General features: G+C 37.8%; 1 protein-coding gene across 1 annotated transcript; it reads left to right on the top strand.

The window, feature by feature from the left end:
* Positions 1 to 1137: 1137 nt before the first annotated feature.
* Positions 1138 to 20950, top strand: LOC109856889. Its single transcript, XM_020432615.1, has 2 exons — positions 1138 to 1675; positions 19303 to 20950. Exons 1-2 carry the CDS (start codon positions 1624 to 1626, stop codon positions 20502 to 20504), a joined length of 1254 nt encoding a protein of 417 aa, XP_020288204.1. The 5' UTR covers positions 1138 to 1623; the 3' UTR covers positions 20505 to 20950.
* The last annotated feature ends 425 nt before the right edge of the window (positions 20951 to 21375 follow it).

The raw sequence follows: 21375 nt of genomic DNA, 5'->3' as shown, positions 1-21375 counted from the left end.
GAGATCAACGCCGGTAAAACGGCCTCCGCCGTCTCAAGATCGGGGGAAAAAGACTCCTGCGGTGGTCAGTGCCATAAACTCCTGGCGATTTCTGGCCGCTCTCAACACAGACGTGCGCGCACAAAAATACGCACACACACACACGGACTAACACACACGTCGAGTGCGCTACTAGTGGTGGGTGGGCAAGAGAGTGGCTTATACAACGAAAGAGAACCGAAGAATGAAGAGAGGAGAGCGTAGAGTTAGCGAAGAGACTGGGAAGAGAGAAAAAGCAAGCGAGGGCAGTAAAGGAAAGACAAGAAGGTCGAGCGAGTGGTACAGAGGAACTGTAAGCTAAACTCTCGGCCTGCTGGCGCCGCTCTGTCGGCCCCCGCTGACTCCCGCCGCCAACAATGCGTGCACTCCTTCTCCTCTCCTTTTTCCTCGTAGCTGCCACGACCGCCGACGCCAACGCTACGTCGCCCAACATCTCGGTGGTTACCAATAGACGACATCGCTACGATCAGCGGCGCCAACATCGGATACTGGCGTCGCATAAAAAATCATTAAAGAGAAATTAAGAATCAATAGAAATCGTTAAAAAAATTCTTATTTCATCATTTAGTGCTTATTCCTAACGTCGTTAGGACTCAATGATGACTCATCAGCCATCGATATTGATATATCGCTAACTATCGCTAATTATCGCTAAATATCGTTTGTTCACATTATTTCTTCGCTTTGTTTAACACGCGGTGTTCATTAGTGGACAAATATTATCGATACTGCTTAATAACGTAACTTACTGTCATCGGAGCTACCTGGTATCACTGTAGAGCGACGCATACCACTATTATCAACGGCGCCACGCCAACGCCAAACGCCAACGCTGCTGTTCTCTGTCACGGACTCTCTTTCCTGGCGCGATTCCCCACCATCACGCGGCGTTTTCGCATGCTGCGTTTGGCAAAGCTCGCAGTGGAGATGCAAGAGGGAGACAAAGAGAGACCATGTCCGAGGCGACGTCGCGACTGAGCCTGATGGTGATGGTAGTGGTGGTGGTGTTGGCAGTAGTAGTTCAGTAGTACTATAATAGTGTTGCCGGTGTCTTGGTGGTGGTGGTGCGATTGCGGTGTTGGTGGTAGTGGTGGTGGTAGTACGTTACTGGCGGCAGCGACGGTGGCGAAGCTGGTGGTGGTATTTGAGTGGTAGAGCGCAGAGCCAGTCAGCCCTCCCTCGCACACGTAAGAGCATGAAACGGAGCAGTGAGTACACGAGGCGAGTCAGTTCACTGTCGACTGCGATCGAGAGAGGATTCGCGTCAGTTTCAGTTACGATTTCATCGCCTATACGGACACTCGCGAAATAATAATTTTTCGAATATCACGCTTGTGTTTTTTTTTTTTTTGGTGAACAAAAATTTGGGATTACCAAAACGATGAACCAAACAGTTTGATTGCACACGTGTGTGTTTATATGTGTGTATGTGCGTCGAGATTTTTGTGGGTTTTTTAAATACACACACGTACACACATTGGGGGAAAGAAGATAGTGTATTTAAGTGCGTGAGGGTGCGTGAAAATCAAGGAAAATAGAAACGCCGGTGAGAAAGAAGATCACCCGGTGATCCATGCGAGGAAAATGAGCGATCACGTGGTGGAAAGTACGTTCGAGCTTTCAGCCCTTATGAAAGGTGAATTTTAATCCGTAGGTTCGTAAGCGCGCCCGCGGATTTGAATCGAGCGACGACACGAGATCGACACGTAGGTGATTTAACTTTGATCTGTTTGGAATATTAACAGATACTGGGCAAAGTGTTTTTGTTTGAAATTAAATTAAAATTATAAATTTTACAAAAATCCTTTACTTATGTGTCAGTAAACCTTTATTTATATATCACGAGTTTGAAAGTTTTGTGTTAAGTATATGGTGTGTCAGATATATGCGATCGCGTCACACGATATCTCACATAAGATAAGTAAACAGAGTAATAGAATTATAATTGAAAACAAAATACGCTACGAATGATATCTCGCGTTCAAAATATTATTTGCATTTATATTGAGATATGAAATTAAATCACAATTAAGTACATGCATACCGAACAAAATGTCCAAAATCGATTTCACATAAACAAAGTTTCACTTTAACTGTACGTACCAATCAGTTGATCAGATAAATTAATTGGTTTCTTTTTTTATTCATATCTAACAATAAGAGATATATATATATATATATATATGAAGATAATCAAAGATATACACAATGAAAACATCTTTGGATGTAATCTGTGAATGTTACTATTATGTATTGTTTTTGATTAGTTAAATTGAAATGTTTTTTTTTTTTTTATTTCTTATCTCGATTACATTTTCAATCAATTTACTTCAGTTTTAAATCACAATCTCAGTTTTATTCTTCCTGTATTTACTTTTATGTATCGAAACATTTTCACTTTCGTACTTTCTCGTGTCGTCGATCTAAAATTTCCACATATAACAAATGAATAAATTATAAGTCTCCAAGCATAACAGAATCGTGATTTGTATTAAAAAACTGCTCTATCTAGAGTGTGCTTCAAATTTCTGTCACTGTAATATTAAATCTATACACACACACACACACACACGCACACATGTGCGATTTACATTTCAATGTAAAACATAATCGATAAAATAATAATCTTTCAGTTGGAAATTAGATCTGTATTTTATCAATTATTTGCTAAAAAAAAATAAAACTTCAACGTTCGCTAAATAGTTGCCACTGAAGAATAAATATTCGGATTTATTTCGCTTGTAAATCATTACGTCGATTGTTTGCGAGTCAATTGATACGATCTTTTTGGCGGATAATATTTATCGTGAACGTGCCAGCGATGTGGAATAAGAGATCGCGACTAATCGGAATCGGAGAAATGAAAGAAGAATTAGTTAAAGACAACGATTGGAATAAATATGTACCCTGTAATTAGGTAATAGCGTTAATGAACAAATATATGACGGGAATACAGAGGACAGTACAAACACGAGAGAATTTTACTTATTATCTTGCTGAATTTTAAAACATTTAAATAATATTTAGACATTTGCGAATTAATAATTCTTTTGACAAATTCGGTACAATCCGGATCTAGTGACACTTTTTCATTGATACATCATGAGCTGCCAGACACATCGAGACCAATTGTCATACGTAACTCACGCGGTGTATCACGCATGTTTCACATGTAGTATGTAAAATTTTGCTGGGTCAAAACAGGATCATTATCTTATTACGTTTTCTGCAGCCTGATAATAACACACGCTGAATTATTCAGAACGATATCAAAAGAACCAAATCTAAATTCACCGTATTTTTCGATGCCGGATAATAGTAGCACTTTTTTTTTTGTCAAGACATTGGAAAATGGTGTAGCAACTTGATCGAGTAAGAGAGACGAGGGGAAAACTAGAAACAAGAGAACGATGTATAGGATGTGCGACGGTTGTGGCTTGCGATGGCGCCAGTCAGTGAGTCGTCACATATCCGCACGCAGAGATACACTTCTAAGGAACAAGCAATCTCCTTTGAACCAAGTTCGAAATCGGTGCTGAACATCAATGCGTAAACAACAATGAGCACGACGGAATCAAACGCGACAACGATGCCGATTTAGGTTGAATTCAACAAAAGACCGACATCTGACGATCTGTATTGTATTGTCAGTTCCTTCTTTTTTTTTTCACAGTATTCTCAGTATTTATAACGAAGTCGTATATACATGTGAAAACAAAAAGTAACATAATTTATATCTCTGTCAAATTTTCCATGAAATTATCATGAGAAGACATGACATTAAGTGACAATTATCAAGAGAAAATCTCCATTTAATGAGATGTTTTATCTCTGCAATAGTTATCAAAATTTATTAATATCTTAGGGGATGAGATAACATATGAAAAAACACAATATCGCGATGAAACATCCGCAAACTTCCGATTTGCGCGCGATCAGTGAAAAATCGACAGTCCTATCTGACCGCGAGAATCATCATCTTAATTTAATTTAATTTAATTTAATATCGGAGTGACAGATCGTTTTATTTTTTTTTTATAACGACTAAAAAGTTTATTTAAACAGCCCATTATTTTAATTAGCCCATTATTTTTTAATTAATGTTACATGCTTTGTTGTAAACACATTATATTAAAATGCATCGTTGACATTATTAAAAAAAATCTCGTAATAAAGAATTAAATAAAGGTTATATTGCTTATATCATTTTATAAAATTATTATTATTCCGTTTTTGCTATCGTTATATTAGAAATTTTCAACGCAAGGTTTTTTAATGTTATTTTATGTTTCTTATTTATTGCCATTCACGTATTAGCGGATTTCCGCACAAAAAAAAGAGAAGTTTCGGGCTTTACTTTCCTCCCTGAAAGCGGAAAAAAAATCGATTAAAAAATCGCGTCGATAAATGTTACGCCGCTGCTGATTTTAATAAGATCAAGATTTTAATAAGATCGTATATACATGTGTTAAACGTCAGCGCATTCCGCTCGTATTCCGATTCAATACTCACTCAACATGTTAAACTCGTCGCTTGCGATAACGCCGTATTTTTCGTACAGAGTTGCACGCATGTGTTTCAAACAAAAAACAAAGCAAATAATAAATAAATTATTATACACGCGCGCCTTTCAACATCTTCACAAACTTGTGTATCATCACAGTATCATCAACGGAACTCAACGAAATATATGCTTTGAGATAAATGTAATTGGTCACACGGTGTTGTTGGCACGAATACAGCAATATTCATCGATAAAATCAGTGTTTGCTGATAATATTGCCGTCGCTTAATGGTTAATTTAATAATAAATTTAATTAGACGTGCAGGTGTGTGTGTATGTGTGTGTGTGAATAAATATTCTACTTAATGCGATTTGCACATTTATTCAACGAACATAATATAATATTTATAATATTTTATTCCATTAACTATTTTATAACTAACTGCTAAATTTAATAATAAAAAAGTTATTACTTATAATTGGATATTAAAAGTTATTACTTATAATTTGATATTAATCGGAGAAAAGAAATCTTTTTACGCTATTACTGTTTATTATTTGTTTGATATATATATATATATATATATATATATATATATACCTACTATTTATTGATTTTTTAGCAGGTATTAATCTCATCGTCGAAAACATCGCCGATAAAAAAATTGTCCTCCAGTTCCGTTATCATAATCGAGCTGACATAAAAACGTGACAATGAGCGTTTTAATTAGATTATGTCTGTGCCCTGCCTCCGCGCGATAACTATAATCGAGGTATATCTATCGATTGCCATGCGCGCTATCTAAAAAGTCTTCACGCGCATTCTCATTTACATATCTCATCTCTTCTCGCCCGACTACTTTTACTCTCGAACTCGCCGTCGCGAGCCGACGAGCGAGTCGACATTGCATTTCGACTTGCAAGCGAACTACTACTGTAGAGCAGCGACGAAGAATGTGCACCCCGTTGCTTTTTACAGATCTCGTAACTGCGAGGAACACGTTTTACCATTTGCTTATCGCTACACGCACATCGTTACACGAGCAGTGAGTTAAATATTTTTATGTACCACCACGTACGTCAGTCTCATTTTGCGATGTCATCGCGGAATTGTCTTTTGGCGTCGTTTTTCTCGTTCCATGCGTGACTTTGTCCAAAATATACGCAAAATTTATGTGTTTATGTATTAACATGACGCGTGTACGCGTATGTTACCGATTACAAAAGAAAACATAATGTTGGGTGATGCAAAAGTTCACGCCTGATTCTGATAGATTTATTTCTATCTAATAAATTCATTAGGAGAGTTGTATAATAGAGTTATTGATTGTTACGTGTTGCACATCTATGGAAAAGTGACATATTCAATGATTTATTTGAGCAAAAGACTCGTGTTCTTATTTGAATTTACGTTGTTAAAAAAAATGAAAATGAGAGAAGAAAACTTGCAGATGAGATCTGTGTACAGAATCGATGATCAAAAGTTAATTTGCATCCTGGAAAAGTGATGCTTTCTGTTTGGTGAGATTGCAAAGAAATAATTTATTTTGAGTTGCTCTCCTGTAGAATTAATTCTAACAATTAAACAATTCAAAGATAGCAATCCAATAAAATTGTTTAATTCTCAGTCAATCATGAGACAGGCGATTTTCACATCACGACAACGCAAAACTACACACTGCAAAACCGACCTTGCGCAAACTAAGAAAGAAACTGAAATGAGATATCGTATCACACCAACCATATTCTCTCAATGTCACACCAGATTATCACTCCTATCACTTGTTTCGATCATTTCAAAACAATTTGAATTAAAAAAATCTTGCAAATAGTTCAAATTTGTCGTACGTTTAACACTGTTTTCCAATTTTTTTGTTGTTTTATAATTTTTCAAATTTCAATACAATATTTGAGTCAATGGAAATTGCTTCAAATTGCAACAAAAAATAAGATCTAATTGCATATTGATCTGTTGTATATATTTTTTAAAGTCCAACGTCTTTTTTAAATAATGTATTATTCTGACCTGCTTTAAAAGAATCCCCGAATTCTGGTAATGTATAAGATGATTCTGAACCCACACCTGTGCTGTTGCACAAATAAATAGTACCAGGCATTTCATAAATTGATCAGTTTTGACACTTTGCGGATGCTTCGGGCAATGGGTATAATACTCAATACAAATTTCGTCAGAGGTTTTATTGCAATTTTGACTTTGCTTCGAGAGTGGCTACTTTACTGAAATCTACTTTACTGAATCCCATCCATACAAATCTCATGTATACAAAAGATGCTACGAGACGAAGGAACGTGCCTATTTACAACCTTGCTACCTGTGTGATAACACTACTTTGCACAGTAGTAATTAATTTCTTGAAAAATTTTGCTCTTTGATTTCTACAACAACAAAACCATATGTCGTAATTAAAAAACATTTCAATCTTACTGTACATAATACATATGTAATTAATAAAATGACAAAAGTGACTGGTTCAAGAAATAATTGGTATTTTATATATAATTCCAAATTTCTGATAGTTTTTTACAAAATTGTTTTTAAGAGAATTGCCCTAAAAAAACAGTGTAAATATATACGTTTTATTATTTTTTTTTTTTTTGATATTTAACTAATACAAAATCCGGCCAAATAATATGTACAAGCAGACACGATGTGAATCTTCATGAAAAAATAGGAAAAACGTGATTCCTCGTGAAAAAAAAATAAAGAAAAAGATATAAAGAATAAAGTTTTCTCATTTTCGGCTTAATTTTCGAGAAAATCGAGTTTGTTTTGCACACGCGCGATACACGGTATACGTCGCTTGAACCATATCTTAGCCGTACAACAACGCACGTACGCAGCGGATTTTTAAACTCGATTTTCTCGAAAACTAAGTTAAAAATGAAAACAACTTTTTTCTATATCTTTTTTTTTATTTTTTCATGAGAAATCATGTCGCGCCCGCTTGTACATATTATTCGGCCGGACTCTGTACATACGTTATATATGTTGATTATATGTATATAATGATATACTCTTTATACATGTATATATATAATTAATATATTATATATTAAACATATATATATATAATATTATATTATATATATATAATATTTTACATATATATATATATAAATACATATATAATCAATAAAGTACAATGAGCAGCACTTGGTCCTGATCGTCAAGCTCACATTTGACGCGATTAAAATAAGCGATTGCTCGAGAGCTTTTACTCACGCTCGAAATAATCAGTGATGATTCCTTTTTTTTTTTTTGGAACAACAACAAAAAAATTATTGCTATATACCATCTATGTATGATTAAACCAGCAAGCGCTTTTAAACACACAGATGTGTTTTCAGTCATTAGAACAGTCGAAACTTATTACGCATTAACATTAAAGTTGCACGAAATCGCGATGCGCGTGTACCTGTTATCAATCGCAATTTTATATTGATAGTACATTGGTAAACACGAGTATGGTTCACGCGTGAGCGTGAATGTGACACGTGAATCGTTTGTGCGTGTTTATTATGTCGACTGGATGTAGTATATATATTGATACGCATCATCGTACGTGCGTAAAACGAGAAAGGCAAATATTAGATAGTTAATTTCGTCGACAGAGAGAGAAAGAAAATCTCAAAAAGATTTTCTATAAAATGTGTATTTAACATTAGACACTATATATGTATATATAAAAAGATATCTGGTAATATTCGCATCATCGCTCGTGGGAGAGGTAAAAGTCCTGTATCACTTTGCCTGTATCAAATTCGCAATAATGAACGAGTTATTAATTAATAGAGATCCGCAAGCATCCATATGCGTGACAGACGGCCCAGCATTTCGCGCGCTTATGATTGCTACGCACGCGATAACTCAATAAAAGGAATTTCTAAACACATGTATTACGTAAAAATAATTAATAATGATGATTAAAAATGCAAAAGCATAATATATATTATATGCTATTATATGCTGTTTATATTATCCTCCCATTGTGTGTGTGTGTGTGTGTGTTGAATTGCAGCGTGCACAGCAACCATAAGAGCGCGAAACGCTGTGCTATTTATCTCTTTTCTGCACGTAGATTCACACGCTCGTTCGCGAATCTTTATTTTAATTAAGAATTCGTTATTGCAAATCTTGCAAAGTGGTAAATAATTTTTTGACTCGGTATAACCCTTTCTATCTGTCTACGAACGATTGTACGGCTATTAGATCATCTTGTACATATGTAATAAATCTTGTACATATGTAAGTTAAAAAAAAGAATGAAATTGGAATATGTATTTTTAATTAAAATAAAAAAATGTGTATTAAATTAATTATAATATATAAACATAAAAAGATATATGTTTATTAATTTAAAAATCCCGACTTATGTCTTAAATTTAATTAAATATTAATTTGCAATATTTTACTCATTATTTTGTATCGCACAATTGTCATATTTGAAAAATTTACTAATCGCAAATCAATCTGCAAAATAAATATTCGCAAAGTATATGATTATATATATATATATATACACACATATATATATATTTAATAAATGTAACGATAAATATATTAAGCAGATGAATTTGAATCGATAAATATTTTTGCTATGTCAGGTAAACATAACGAGTATCTTGAAAGCTATTTTGAATGTTGTAGAAGACACGTAAGATCGATTCGAATATCAGAAATGTTCATTCAAGTTAAATAACACAGTAGTATAGATGTCATTTCTCGAAATCGAATTTTCACGAAAAGAATCGATTTTTTCTTTATATTAACATAATTTCAATCAGATCTGATTAATGTTTTGTAATTAAATGTAATCTCATACATCTAGTTTCTCTTGTGTCATAAATTTTAAATTAAAGTACTCAAGTGGAGTTTTGTAAAACTCGGCTCAATACCAATGCAATATTGGCGATATTGGCCGCTAATATCGATATTGGCAAAATGCTGAGATGATAACTCCGAGACGCAGTACCGATCATTGACATTATATCGGTACTTGAATTTAACATCGCGCTACAGTATTATCCTGATATCGGTAATCCCTGGCAACTCCGACATCCGATGCAAAAAAATTGTCAAATTTTTAACTCGATTTATGTGTTTGTCGGAGATGCTGTCCGCGTTTGAAACTGAAATTTTTGGCGTCGGAAGTATCGCCCAGTAATGGGTTACCGATACAGAAATAGTAATGGCATATTCTACAAGAGCAATATTAGAATGTCGTTATACATTTACAATATCAGACACAAAGAACGATTCAATGTTGTTTTGCCAAGCAAGCCGGCCAAAACACAAGTCAATATAGATTCGGTATCGACGAAGTATTGTAAAACAGTACTGTTCAACAGTATGCAAACGATACTGAGTAAATAAAACCACCGATATCGAGCCAGAATCATTTTTTAGTGATTTCTTGCCGGTATTGTGCCAATATATAAAATATACCTAACCTTTTTAATAATAATATAATCTCATCGTCCACTTTTAGATCAACATTTGTAAAAAAAAAAACCAAAACTCTTGTTGTTCAAAAAAAAAGATTACCCGACTGTTGTGGAGTAATCTCAAACACCATATGGAAAATAATCTCGAACAAGTTGTGCAATTGACTTTTCTAAATATAGTGGTTTTTGGTACACAATATAAAACAGCTGCTCTTTCTAATGTTAATTTCTTGCTCTTTTAACATCTTCTGTAGCGTTTTTCGAATTTTCTGTATCACATTTCGTTTCTGTTCTTTTTATAATCTTGTGGCATCTAAAAAAAAATAAAAAAACTATTTTAAACCACACAATATCGATATTTTTTGTCTGGTACTGGACATGTTGAGATTTCTCGACTCAATACAGTAGAACTGCTTTTCTTTTTTAACACACTGCAATAGCTGCGTTCGAGATTACTCCGCAGTCGCGATTACTCCACTCTCCTCGAACATAAAAAAAAAAAAACATAAAATAGAAAGGGCAAAGAAATTAGTAACATTATCGATCAACAGATACAACATAAAACCTGCATTTTCGATATTGATAAACTCTACCTGTGTGAGCACTATTAAAGTTATTAACAGTCGAGATACCAAGCGATGATATGAAAAGTCACCATTATAATGTCTGCGAGTCAAGTATGCTGAGACAGAGGTCAAGTATGTTGAAACAGAAGTCACAAGGTTAACAGAAGAAAAAAAAGAAAATTCTCTTAGTTGCACGCGCTCGATCGATATATTTTCACTTAGTATTATTAGAGATCATTGTGATCGTTTATTAACGCCTTGAAAGGCAAATATTGTGCACAAATTGCATAGAATTTTAAAACATCGTTTTTTTTTGTTGATATAATCGCGCGTGTGATAATAAAAATACAGTTTATCTCTTTTTTGTAAAAGAGAAAAAAATTTTTTTAAAAACGAGAAATTAAATTTTTGCTTCCTCGCTCGTCTCGTTCTCTTTCATAATAATTAATTAATAAACATAAATATAACTTCACCAATGTTTGATTCGCGCGAACGAGTTTTTGTTTGCTCGAGAGCGATTTCATTCAAAAAAGAAAAACAGAATGGAAAAAAAAAAAGAAAAAAAAAGCGCGCGCGAGAAGGAAAACGATTCAACGCGTAGATCACGCGCAAAAAGAAGTTACAAACAAACAAATTACACATTCAGCACGTACGGGGGCATTGTGTTTACGTGGAGCCGCCCAGCACTGATCGACCAGACTCCGATAAACCGAGCGGCCATGTGCGCAGCGAATAGAGGAGGAGGATGAGGAAGAGGAGAAAGAGGAGGAGGAGAAGGAGGGGGTGGCGGCGGCGGCGGCGGTGGCGGAAGGAGCGAGTAAATGGAAGCGGAGCGAGGAGAACGGACAAGGAGAGATTCTCGCAATCAGTCCAGCCGGTCGCGCAAACAACCAAGAGCTCGGTATACCAAGTCACGCTCGCTCTCACGACCATCTGGCTAGCGCCATCCGCCTTCTCTTCTCCTCTCTGCTCTCTTCTCTGGAGACTATCTTCTCTGATTCTCCTCCCGGTCGAGTACACGCGTTCGCGTCGTCGCTCGCTTTCTCTTATCGCGCGCGACTTATGAGGAAACGGGGATATCGCGCAAACGGATGCGTGAATAAATTTTGCATCGGGGTTGTAAAATGTAAACTTTATCTTGTATTGAATAAAACAGAACGCGATATGCATTTTTGCTAATTGATTTTTAGTCTAGTAAACATTGTGACGTCTTGTTTTACTTCTCGTGCAATTATGCAAAAAAAAATCGTTAAGTTTTAAAGCGTCGATTCGATTGAAGTTTGTTGACGCGGCAAAAGAGATTTCTTTTAATTACCGTCATTTGATATTGTAGAATAAATTTGCCGCATCTGCAATTAAATGTATGTATAATAATAAGATATATGTTGTTGATTGTCTCACATCAAAACAATGATATTTCTGCCGTAACAGCAAGACGCAGATCGATTAAGATCATTGTCAGCTTCTTCAATGTAAATTTTCGCACATGTGCAAATTTAATTTATCTTGACAATTATTATTTGTGTAGCAAAACTTTTTTCAATTTTATTGACAAATTCAGATTTTGTCAAATTGTCGATTAATCAAACGAAACCGGAGTTGAATTTGATATTGAATTTAAGCAACAACGCGACGCGACGCGAGTTTGTTCGCGGCAGGAAAAATCATTATCTTTTCTCAGAAAACATTCGAAGAGATCGCAAAGGTATTGAGATGTTGCCTCATTATTTGGATCGAGCCGGATTAAGATACGACCAACGAGGTCGATTTATTTTGCGACGAACGAAGAAACTGGCGACGTAGCTTCCTCTCTCGTCGGAAGCTACGCACTATGGTATATTGGCAGCGGCGATAAATGCCGCGCGCTCTCTGGAGGATCGGAGGGACAGGAAACGGCGCATCCACACGGCGGCGTCGCGTCGTCGAGATTTATCGGTGCATCTTTTTTTTTTTTTTTTTTATTTCCTCTCTTGCCTTTACTCTCTCCTCCCTCTCTCTTTCTCTCGCGCGCGCTCGCTACTCGCTTCGCGGAAAGCCTCCGGCGGAAACGCGACGCGCCGCCATACGAGAGTGGAATATAATAGCGCGCGAGCGAGGGATAAGCTCTTCGGTTGTCGTCGTTGCGCAGCATGTGCGCGCATGATTCTTTCTAAACTTGTTTGTCAAAACTTTGTTTCGTTCTTTTGTCAGATTTTTTTTGAAAAAAAAGTGACACTTTTTTTAGGTAGATTTTTCAAAATTAAAATTCACACAAGTTTTTCACCATTTTCCCACAATTTTTCGTTCATATAATTTGAGCTACGCTATTAATTGTTTTTTTGTATTAAAATTGCCGTATTATTTTTCACAAAATAAAACAAAGCGTATGCAAAGTTTTCGCAAAACACTTCCCCAAAGTGTGTAATTATTTTCAATTGTATCTTATTATTATTTTTTTCTGTTCCTATTCTTATTAATTGCAGTCGGTCGTATCTCTCATTGAGCCATGACGATTTTCGCAGCGCGATGAATAACGCAAGAGCAAAAGACTCGGCGTCACGCCGCTTCTCGCTTCGCGCAAGAAGAATAAGACGGTTAATTCGGACGGCGATCACACTTTCGCGCCTACGCGCGGTTCAGCACATGGCCACGCGGTCTTAAATCAACGCTTTGGCTTTCGTATATAATTCTCTCAATAAAACGCGCCAGGGCGAAGGCGAAACTTACGGTAAAACGCGCACACGCCCACGACGTGGGCAGCGGCGACAGCAATCGGCGGCGACTGCGAAACGCGCTTTGACACGCGTTGAAACGGTAATCGGTGCACGGAGACCGCTCGTTAAGCAATCGTTAAGTACGCGGTATCGAGAGTCATTAGACATTCGTATCGGGCCCGGCGATCTAAGACATCGCGAGCCGATACGCGAGCGACTCCGCGTATTACGTCGCCATTACCGGTGCGTAACAGGTGATTATTAGCGGCCCACGGCGTCGCGCGGCGCCGGATGCGATTGGCATGTCGTGTAATTACGCGAACTAGTCGACACACACACCGCACAAAACCCGCTGCTTTGTAATTCCACAAAAGGCAGCCCGGCCCCGGTGACGGACAAGGCGTCCACGCGATGTATAGACGACAGCGCGATGACGGAAATCACTCGATGCGAGTTTTGATATCTACGATCGAGCAACCTTCCACATTTAGATTGATTCTTTTATTTCCGTGAAATAGTTTCCAATATGATCGAAGAAAAGAGAATGGTTTTTCTCGAAACCGATATATATAGTAAGAAACTTATAAAAAGCGCGAATCCTCTTTTGTGTACGTGTGCGCGCGCACATACCGTGACTTTTTTTTAGTGATTATATGGTAATCTCACCGCCGTATCAAAGCAAATCTTTTTCTTAATTAAAATCGAAAGAAAGTACATCAAAAGTAACAACTCGCTACTTTTTATTTGCAATATGTAAAGATGAAATAAGTATGTAACTTACTATTTTTCTTTTTTTTTTTTTTTATTGTACACTGATATTGTGAAACGTACATAGCAAATGTTTTTTAGATATATCAATCGTATCACGCGCGCATGTTCTTTTTTTTTTTTTTTTCTCAGAGACTTTCGTAATTCAGGTCATAGATCACGACGCTCGAATCGCGCTTATCGGGGCTTTCCGATTCTTCTCACACGCTTATATTGCGCGCAAAAGAAGAAGGAGTGTGGATTCGTTCTCGATATCAATCATATCGTTACCATCGTACTTTTGCAAGTTTTGTCGTCGTATGTCTGATCAAATTTTGGCCGCGCGTGTGCGAGAACCGTTCGCGCACATTCTATATTTAGTCTTTCGGGTTCTATTCAAAGCTCTCGAAAGCTGTTGAAAGTTTTTTTTTTGACACGCCGTAAATGTTTTCTTTCTTTTCAATTTTCCACGTAAAAAAGTNTTTTTTTTTTTTTTTTTTTAATATTCCTCTTTCGAGGAAATAAGTGGAGAGCGAATTATCTGCTTGTTGTTTTTATTTTTTTATTTTTTTTTTTGTTATTTTTCACAACGGAAAATATCTATATCGGATTTCTATAAAAAACGCAATGAAACAACATTTTCTTTCGTCGATAAATTCTAATCGCGCGCAATTCTGTTGTAACCAAAGAACAATACGTATTTCTCGTACATTACAAATTACTCGTGAGAAAAATTCGAAATTCGCTATATCGTCCGTAAAAAAAAAAGAGCGAGAGTTATTAAGAAATTAATTTGGGGGTTACCGAAATAATAATAATAACACGCCCGTCACATCATGATTATTTTACACGCAGGCAAACACAACTGTGCAACAGACGCAATATCAAATAAGTCGCTTCTTCCACGAAGAGTACCTCCGCGAAGCGTCACGTGAAAGAAGCACGACGGAAGGATGGCGGAAGGTCGGGCGTGCACAAGCCGTTACGTTCTCTCGCGCGCCAGAGTTTGCACAGATGTGCCCGGCGTGTTTGAACAAATGCGAACGAGACGGCGGCGGCAAAGAGATGCATCCCGAGATATCTGCCGCGAGAGCGCCTATATCTTGCTCGCAACACAAACGGGGCATGAGCGTGCGCGTCTCTCACCGCATGAGAGGGGTTTTGCGTTATGAACGGAAAAACCGCGTTGCGTCTGCGAACGTTGCGGATAATTTCTATCTCTGGATTGCAAAGCTTCCCGGCGGGATATATCATCATTTAACTATTCCCCTGGAGCTACACGCGCGCGGGACTGACCTCCGGTCGAAATTACTCCACGTGGCTTAAATGTCGCCACCGCCGCCGCCGCCGCCGCGCCGTTACGATAGCTCGCAGATGATGTCACCGCGCTCTCCTTATTTATGTCCGTCCACAAGCAGTTTTCTCTGTTCGATTCAGTTTATTTTCTGATGCAAATTCACAAAAAAAAAAACGCAATATAATGTATTCTATCTTTTATTCATAAATAGATCTTGACGCGCGTCTTGTGTAGATATATTTTACAAACACGTGTCTCTCTGTCTGCGTATTTTAATTTGCACATTTTTGCACAATGCAGTTTGCTCATAACTTCTCGCGTGCATCTTCTCTCGTTCTTCGCATTGCAAACAGATTTCTGATTTTTACGGAAATATCTCATTTCCACATTACATTAGCGTATAGTTATATATGCGCTGTAAAGTAATTCTTACACATCGTTTGTAAAATTCCAAGATTCGAATTTTGCAACTTATCCTGTTTGCTTTTAAATGTATATATAACGCGATGTGAATTTGCGCTCTGGTTAAAAGACGATAAGTTCTCGATCGAGGCCGATACAAGTTGTATCTATCAATTGCGTGCGGGTTTCGAGTCGCGACCTCTTTCATCGGCTCCGTTTCTTTCGCCCGGTCAATATTTATGAATCGGCCGACGGTCGAGCGTGTCGAAGCAAGCGGCGCCTACTGATGACCCTTAATGACCCAACTTCTTCCCGGGAGAATCTCGATAATATTTCCTTACCATCCGCTTGTAACAGTTTTCTTTTCCAAGTGCGCATGTACGATATGTGCGATAAAAATATTTTTGTGTGCGCGCGCGCGCGCGCGACAATCTAACAATAAACGTTTCTCAAGTAGAAATGCGTAAATTTGTCGAGATTACATTGCAATCGGAGTCGATTGTGTTTTTTATTGTTTCACGTTATAAAAAACATATAAAATAAAAGTAAACGATAATTTGTAGAGACCAACTACTTAACTAACAAGGATGCGGAGTGTTGGTGCTTCGACGGCAAAGTCGAATTATGAAGAAGAAACGCTTTGCGCTCTTTCGTTATACAGTTAAACAATAACGATCGTCGTCGACGACGGTGGCAAGCAGATGGTCGCTATCGAGAGTGAGGTCTTGTTATCGGCATGATAACGTCTCTAAACTAACGTGCGACGAATATACAGACGATGCCAGGTGGCCGGGAAGCGTTATCTCTCTTACTTACGCAAACAGAGATCCGCCTCGATTTTTCGCGGACGTTAAATTCTCTTTATTCCATTCTTTTCTCACATCATAATGTACCAAACGGTAATAAGTACATTTTGTTCTTTTTTCAATTCTAATTAAAATTATTTTTTCAATTAGCGCTCTAATTAACGTGCAAGTTAATAATTCGCACTGCGTCGCAAAAACTTGTTTTGTTGAGGTTCGCACGTGGCCGTGGAAATGACGCAGAAAACTTGCGTTTGGCACCCATCAGAGCGGATACTTAACGTGCGCGAAGGAATTTCGAGCCTTTCCGGAGAGTTCGCGCTCTCTCTCTCTCTCTGGACAGCTTCCAAAATACGCAAGTTCTTGCGGCAAAAAGTTTTCGGAAAAGCGCGTCTGAGGTCGGCGTGTGATAGCCGAGATCAGAAAGAAAAGACGATCCGGTCCGTCATGATCGCGATGACTCTCTCGGAAAGGCAATAAAAACAAGAGCAACGAACAGACAAGATTGGCGCCAGCGTTATGTGGCAATCACACTTCACACTTCGCGTATTATTTCTCGAAAGGATACGAAAGCGAAAGAAAGCGAGAGCAGAGATGAGGAAATGCGTGTTTATTAATATTGCAGAATCGAAACGCAGTGTGTGCGTTGTTTGACACTTTTAAATTTCTACGAAACTGGAAGTTCATCGACATATTTGAATTCTTTTTCATCTTATGTGGATTTTCTATATTTCTCGTAGATTTTTTTATGCACTTCTAACACGATAGATTTTTTATATTATAATTTTTTATATTACAATTATTTTACATCATAATACATAATCAAGGAAAAGTAAGAAGAAAAGTGAGAAGAAAATTTCTGATAAAAGCAACGTGCGTTCTGATCTCGAGATCTCGACGTTAGATGTGCCGTTAGATATCTAAGAACGATAAACAGATTTCGTTTCGTTAATTTCATTCCGGAATAATAGACCGGTAGACTGAAAATAGGAAAAGAAGAAACGCGAGAAGATAAGTGAGAGAGTCAACAGATATATATGGCCAAACCGCGATCGAAGAAATTCTATGCGTTCTACAACGCGTATCGAATGCCATATCGCGAATTAAAAATAAATTATTAGTATTTGCACGGTTCGATCAAATGACGGTCGCGTGGAATCCGTGTGATCGATCAATCGTTTTTCGCTAACCAGCCGCGCTGTGAAATTCATCACAGTATACGCTTTATGTAATCGCACAAGGAATGTCAAAGTTTAAGATCGCGCGAAGTTGCGGATCGTATGGAATTTTTATGTCTCGCCGTTGGGAAATGTGAGAAAGATAATCGCGAAATCGCGATCTCTCCATTCTAACGTTGGATAAAATTACGCATCGTCGCGTTTGCACGTACGTTTTTTTTTTTTTTTTTTTACACAAACAGAAGACGTTTACGTCAGTTTATCCGACAATTTGAGCATTGTGTAGTACTGAGTTGCGCACTGTGACTTTTTATTTCTTTCGTGACTTTTCACACTGCGTGTGTCGTCGCGACACACGTGTTGCGATCACATGTTTTCAATGTTCAAAATTACAAAAAAAACTATAAAATGAAATAAAAGAAAAACGTGTGAATGTGTTTCAAAAAACTTGTACGTATGTATGCACAATAAGATGTAATTATACAGGTGTAAAAATTTATTTAAAAAAAATTATTTAAAAACCAAATTATTTTTTGGACCTTAACGTACATTAGAGAGAGTTAAAACAAATGAAGAGGACAGGACGGGAATTCACATAAGCCGCGCGATGACAAGCGTCTTCGCGGGCGATACTAAAATCAGCAAAATTAGTCTCCACTTTGGAATCCGAGTAGGCTTGGATTGAAGAAGCGCGGGCAAAGAGGAACGAAATATTGCCGGGTATATTATAATCTTTCCTCTCTCTCTCTCTCTCTCTCTCTCTCTCTCTCTCTCTCTCTCTCTCGGCCGCGGCTTTTCTGTATGCGCGCCAGATGGTACCAGCTGGATGACGCATCAAAGCAGAAACCTCCCGCGTGTCCGAGGCACGGTTCTGCCCACGGAATCGCAAGGAAACACGTGCGCGATCCCGCCGTTCGCTCTCTGTGCCCGTTGTATTCCGCTCAACTCGTAATGCGAGAATTCGGTGAAATTTTATAACGTCATTGGAAAACATTAATTTATTAACGCGTGTTCGCAAGAAACGGCGTCGCATCAAATTTCATTCATAAATTCCTCGAGTGACTCATATCGCACTCTCTGATTAATTACGCTGACATATATATAGACAAATATTGTGGACATTTTATTTTCTCTGTACAAAAACAAAAGTTAAAACATATAAACAATATATACTACGATGACGCAAATGGTAAAAATAATAAAAAACAAAGCTATAAACCAGATTAGCCTTCTAGATTTAATATTATAATAATAATAACAACAACAACAACAACAATAACAACAATAACAATAACAACAACAATAACAATAACAACAACACTAATAATAGCAACAATAAGAACAACATTCTGTCGCTTTCAAAAATTAATAAAATAATATTGCAACATACAAGATGTTAAATTAATTCACGAAGTAGATTCAGATAAAGCGATTTTTTACAACATTTTGAAATATTTAATAACAGTTATTTAATAACAGTTTAATTTAAATTAAGACTGTAAGAATTAATATTGTTTATTTTTTACTTTTATTTACTGTAGTTATGATATTTGTATAAATAAAATACAAGAGCCACGTTTGACGTAAATTATCTATTTTATTTGCAGCTGGTGTTATGGCGGGTTCCGAGAGAGACAGCGGCTCTTGTAGTGGTGCTGACGAGGACAGCAGATCGGGTCTACATTCGCCCACCGGATCCGAAGACAGCGTCGAGGTACAGGTGACGCCGATTTCATTACGAAACAAGCGAAAGCTGGCGGAACCGCGGAAGATTCAAGAGACGAGCGTCATCGCGACGCCGTTAAAAAAGAGACGATTTGATCCGATCTCCGAGCACACCAACGTGGATCAAGAGGAGGGAACCGCTCTGAATACACCTAGTCCCTTTAGACCTTGGATTCCTGTCTCCCGTAAGAATGAATTTAAACCCACTGTGACCTTAATAACGACGTCGTCGACAGCTACGTTGACGGTCTCCAGCACAACGACAATCACCGCGATGGTGACGTCGTCGACGGTAACTTCGACGACGTCACCTACAAAGGCATCGTCCAGTGATGGAGAAGAGGAAGAAAAAAAGGAAGAAACAGACGGAACAGCGGAAAGGTTGCACGAATCGATGAGAAAACTGCAACATCCCAGTGGTCACGATCGATCGATTGTTTCTGCTCGACGAGAACCTCGTCATAAGACGTTCGAGTCAACGGCACCGACAACATCGGTACTCACGTCTAATGTGATTCCCCTGCCGCATCCCAGGCTGCAAGAAGAGCCGCTGTCCCTAGTGGTGAGGGACGAAACTCCGAGAGTGCCATCACACCCTGCCGTGAGCGGTACTTACGAGAAGACACCGTCGTACATGATGGAACATCTGCTAGCGTCGTCCGGTCGCGGTCAGATTCACCAGCAGCAGAATCATCCGAGTCACCGAGGTCATCCGACGGTGTCCTCTACGTCTAAACATCATCACCAGGGCGGTCAGCAGAGGAATTACAAAAATATGACGAGAGAAAGACGAATAGAAGCAAATGCTCGAGAGAGAACCAGAGTTCACACCATCAGCGCGGCCTTTGACACTCTGAGACGCGCCATACCGGCGTACTCGCACAATCAGAAGCTGTCGAAGCTCTCGGTGCTAAGGATTGCCTGCAGCTACATCATGACGCTCAGCAAGATTCTCGAAAAGGACGACGAAGTGACGACAACCACAACAAGAACCAATTGTCCCACGGGTTTGAGTGGTTGTGTCGATCTGGTTTCAAGAACTATTCAAACGGAAGGTAAACTCCGAAAGCGGAAGGACGACTGAAAAAATTTTGTTTCCAGAAGAAGAAAAAAAACAACAGACAACGGAGACCGCGTGTTTACGAGATAACAGCTCGAGATAGCCGGTGATTTCCTATCTTTCACACGTTGTTGAAAAAAATTGTTCGTCTTTTCTTCTCGATATCATTTTGATCAGCGCGGGAAGGAAAAGACGATCCGTAAAGTTAAGCAAGCCATTTAACTTAAGAAAAATCGATCACCTGCGGTCTCCAGCTCTCAAGATATACTACGCAATTTCTCTCTCGATTTCTTTGTATCAAGATTATACATTGAACTGAATTAATGTGCAAAGAAGAAATGTTAATCCAGTTCAATGGGAGCTATGAGAGACAGAAGAAATTTTTGCAAAACACAAAACAAAAGTTCAATTAAACAGATAATTGTGAGTTCTGTTTGTCTGAAATATTTATAAAAATTATAATTAACCTCACATACGCTTTGTATATATATATATATATATATGTGTATATATATATATATATATTGTATAATATGTACATATAATTATCCATCATCTTTTCTTCAAAAATATAACAAACGCTGCGATCTTTAGATTATTAATTAAATTGCCCCGAGACTGATGGCGTCCGTGATAGGAAGCCACCTACGTTTCAATAACAGCTGCGCAACCAGACAATAAATCTCTTTAGAAGATACTCATACGAGGCACTTATAGACGATGCTTAATTTACAGCAGACAACCGTTGTATACAGTCGTCGCACTGTCAGGAAAATTATGACGACAAACATTTACGCAGTATCTGACTATATGTATATTCACGATAAAAAAAAAAAAAAAACCGACTCTTAACCCATTCGAGATGTGTCATTCCCTTTACTTAACTTTATTGACG

This window comes from Pseudomyrmex gracilis, unplaced genomic scaffold (assembly GCF_002006095.1).
Source record: "Pseudomyrmex gracilis isolate BER0280 unplaced genomic scaffold, ASM200609v1 scaffold_4, whole genome shotgun sequence".
Lineage (NCBI taxonomy): Eukaryota > Metazoa > Arthropoda > Insecta > Hymenoptera > Formicidae > Pseudomyrmex > Pseudomyrmex gracilis.
Note: the sequence above shows the minus strand (reverse complement) of the source record. Positions and strands in the feature narration are given on the sequence as shown.

Bases quoted from the DNA above. Each gene is read 5' to 3' on its own strand.
- LOC109856889 (XM_020432615.1), top strand. From the start codon at position 1,624: ATGAGCGATCACGTGGTGGAAAGTACGTTCGAGCTTTCAGCCCTTATG. The intron at 1,676-19,302 runs GTGAATTTTAAT...TTTTATTTGCAG, and splicing joins GCTTTCAGCCCTTATGAAAG to CTGGTGTTATGGCGGGTTCC.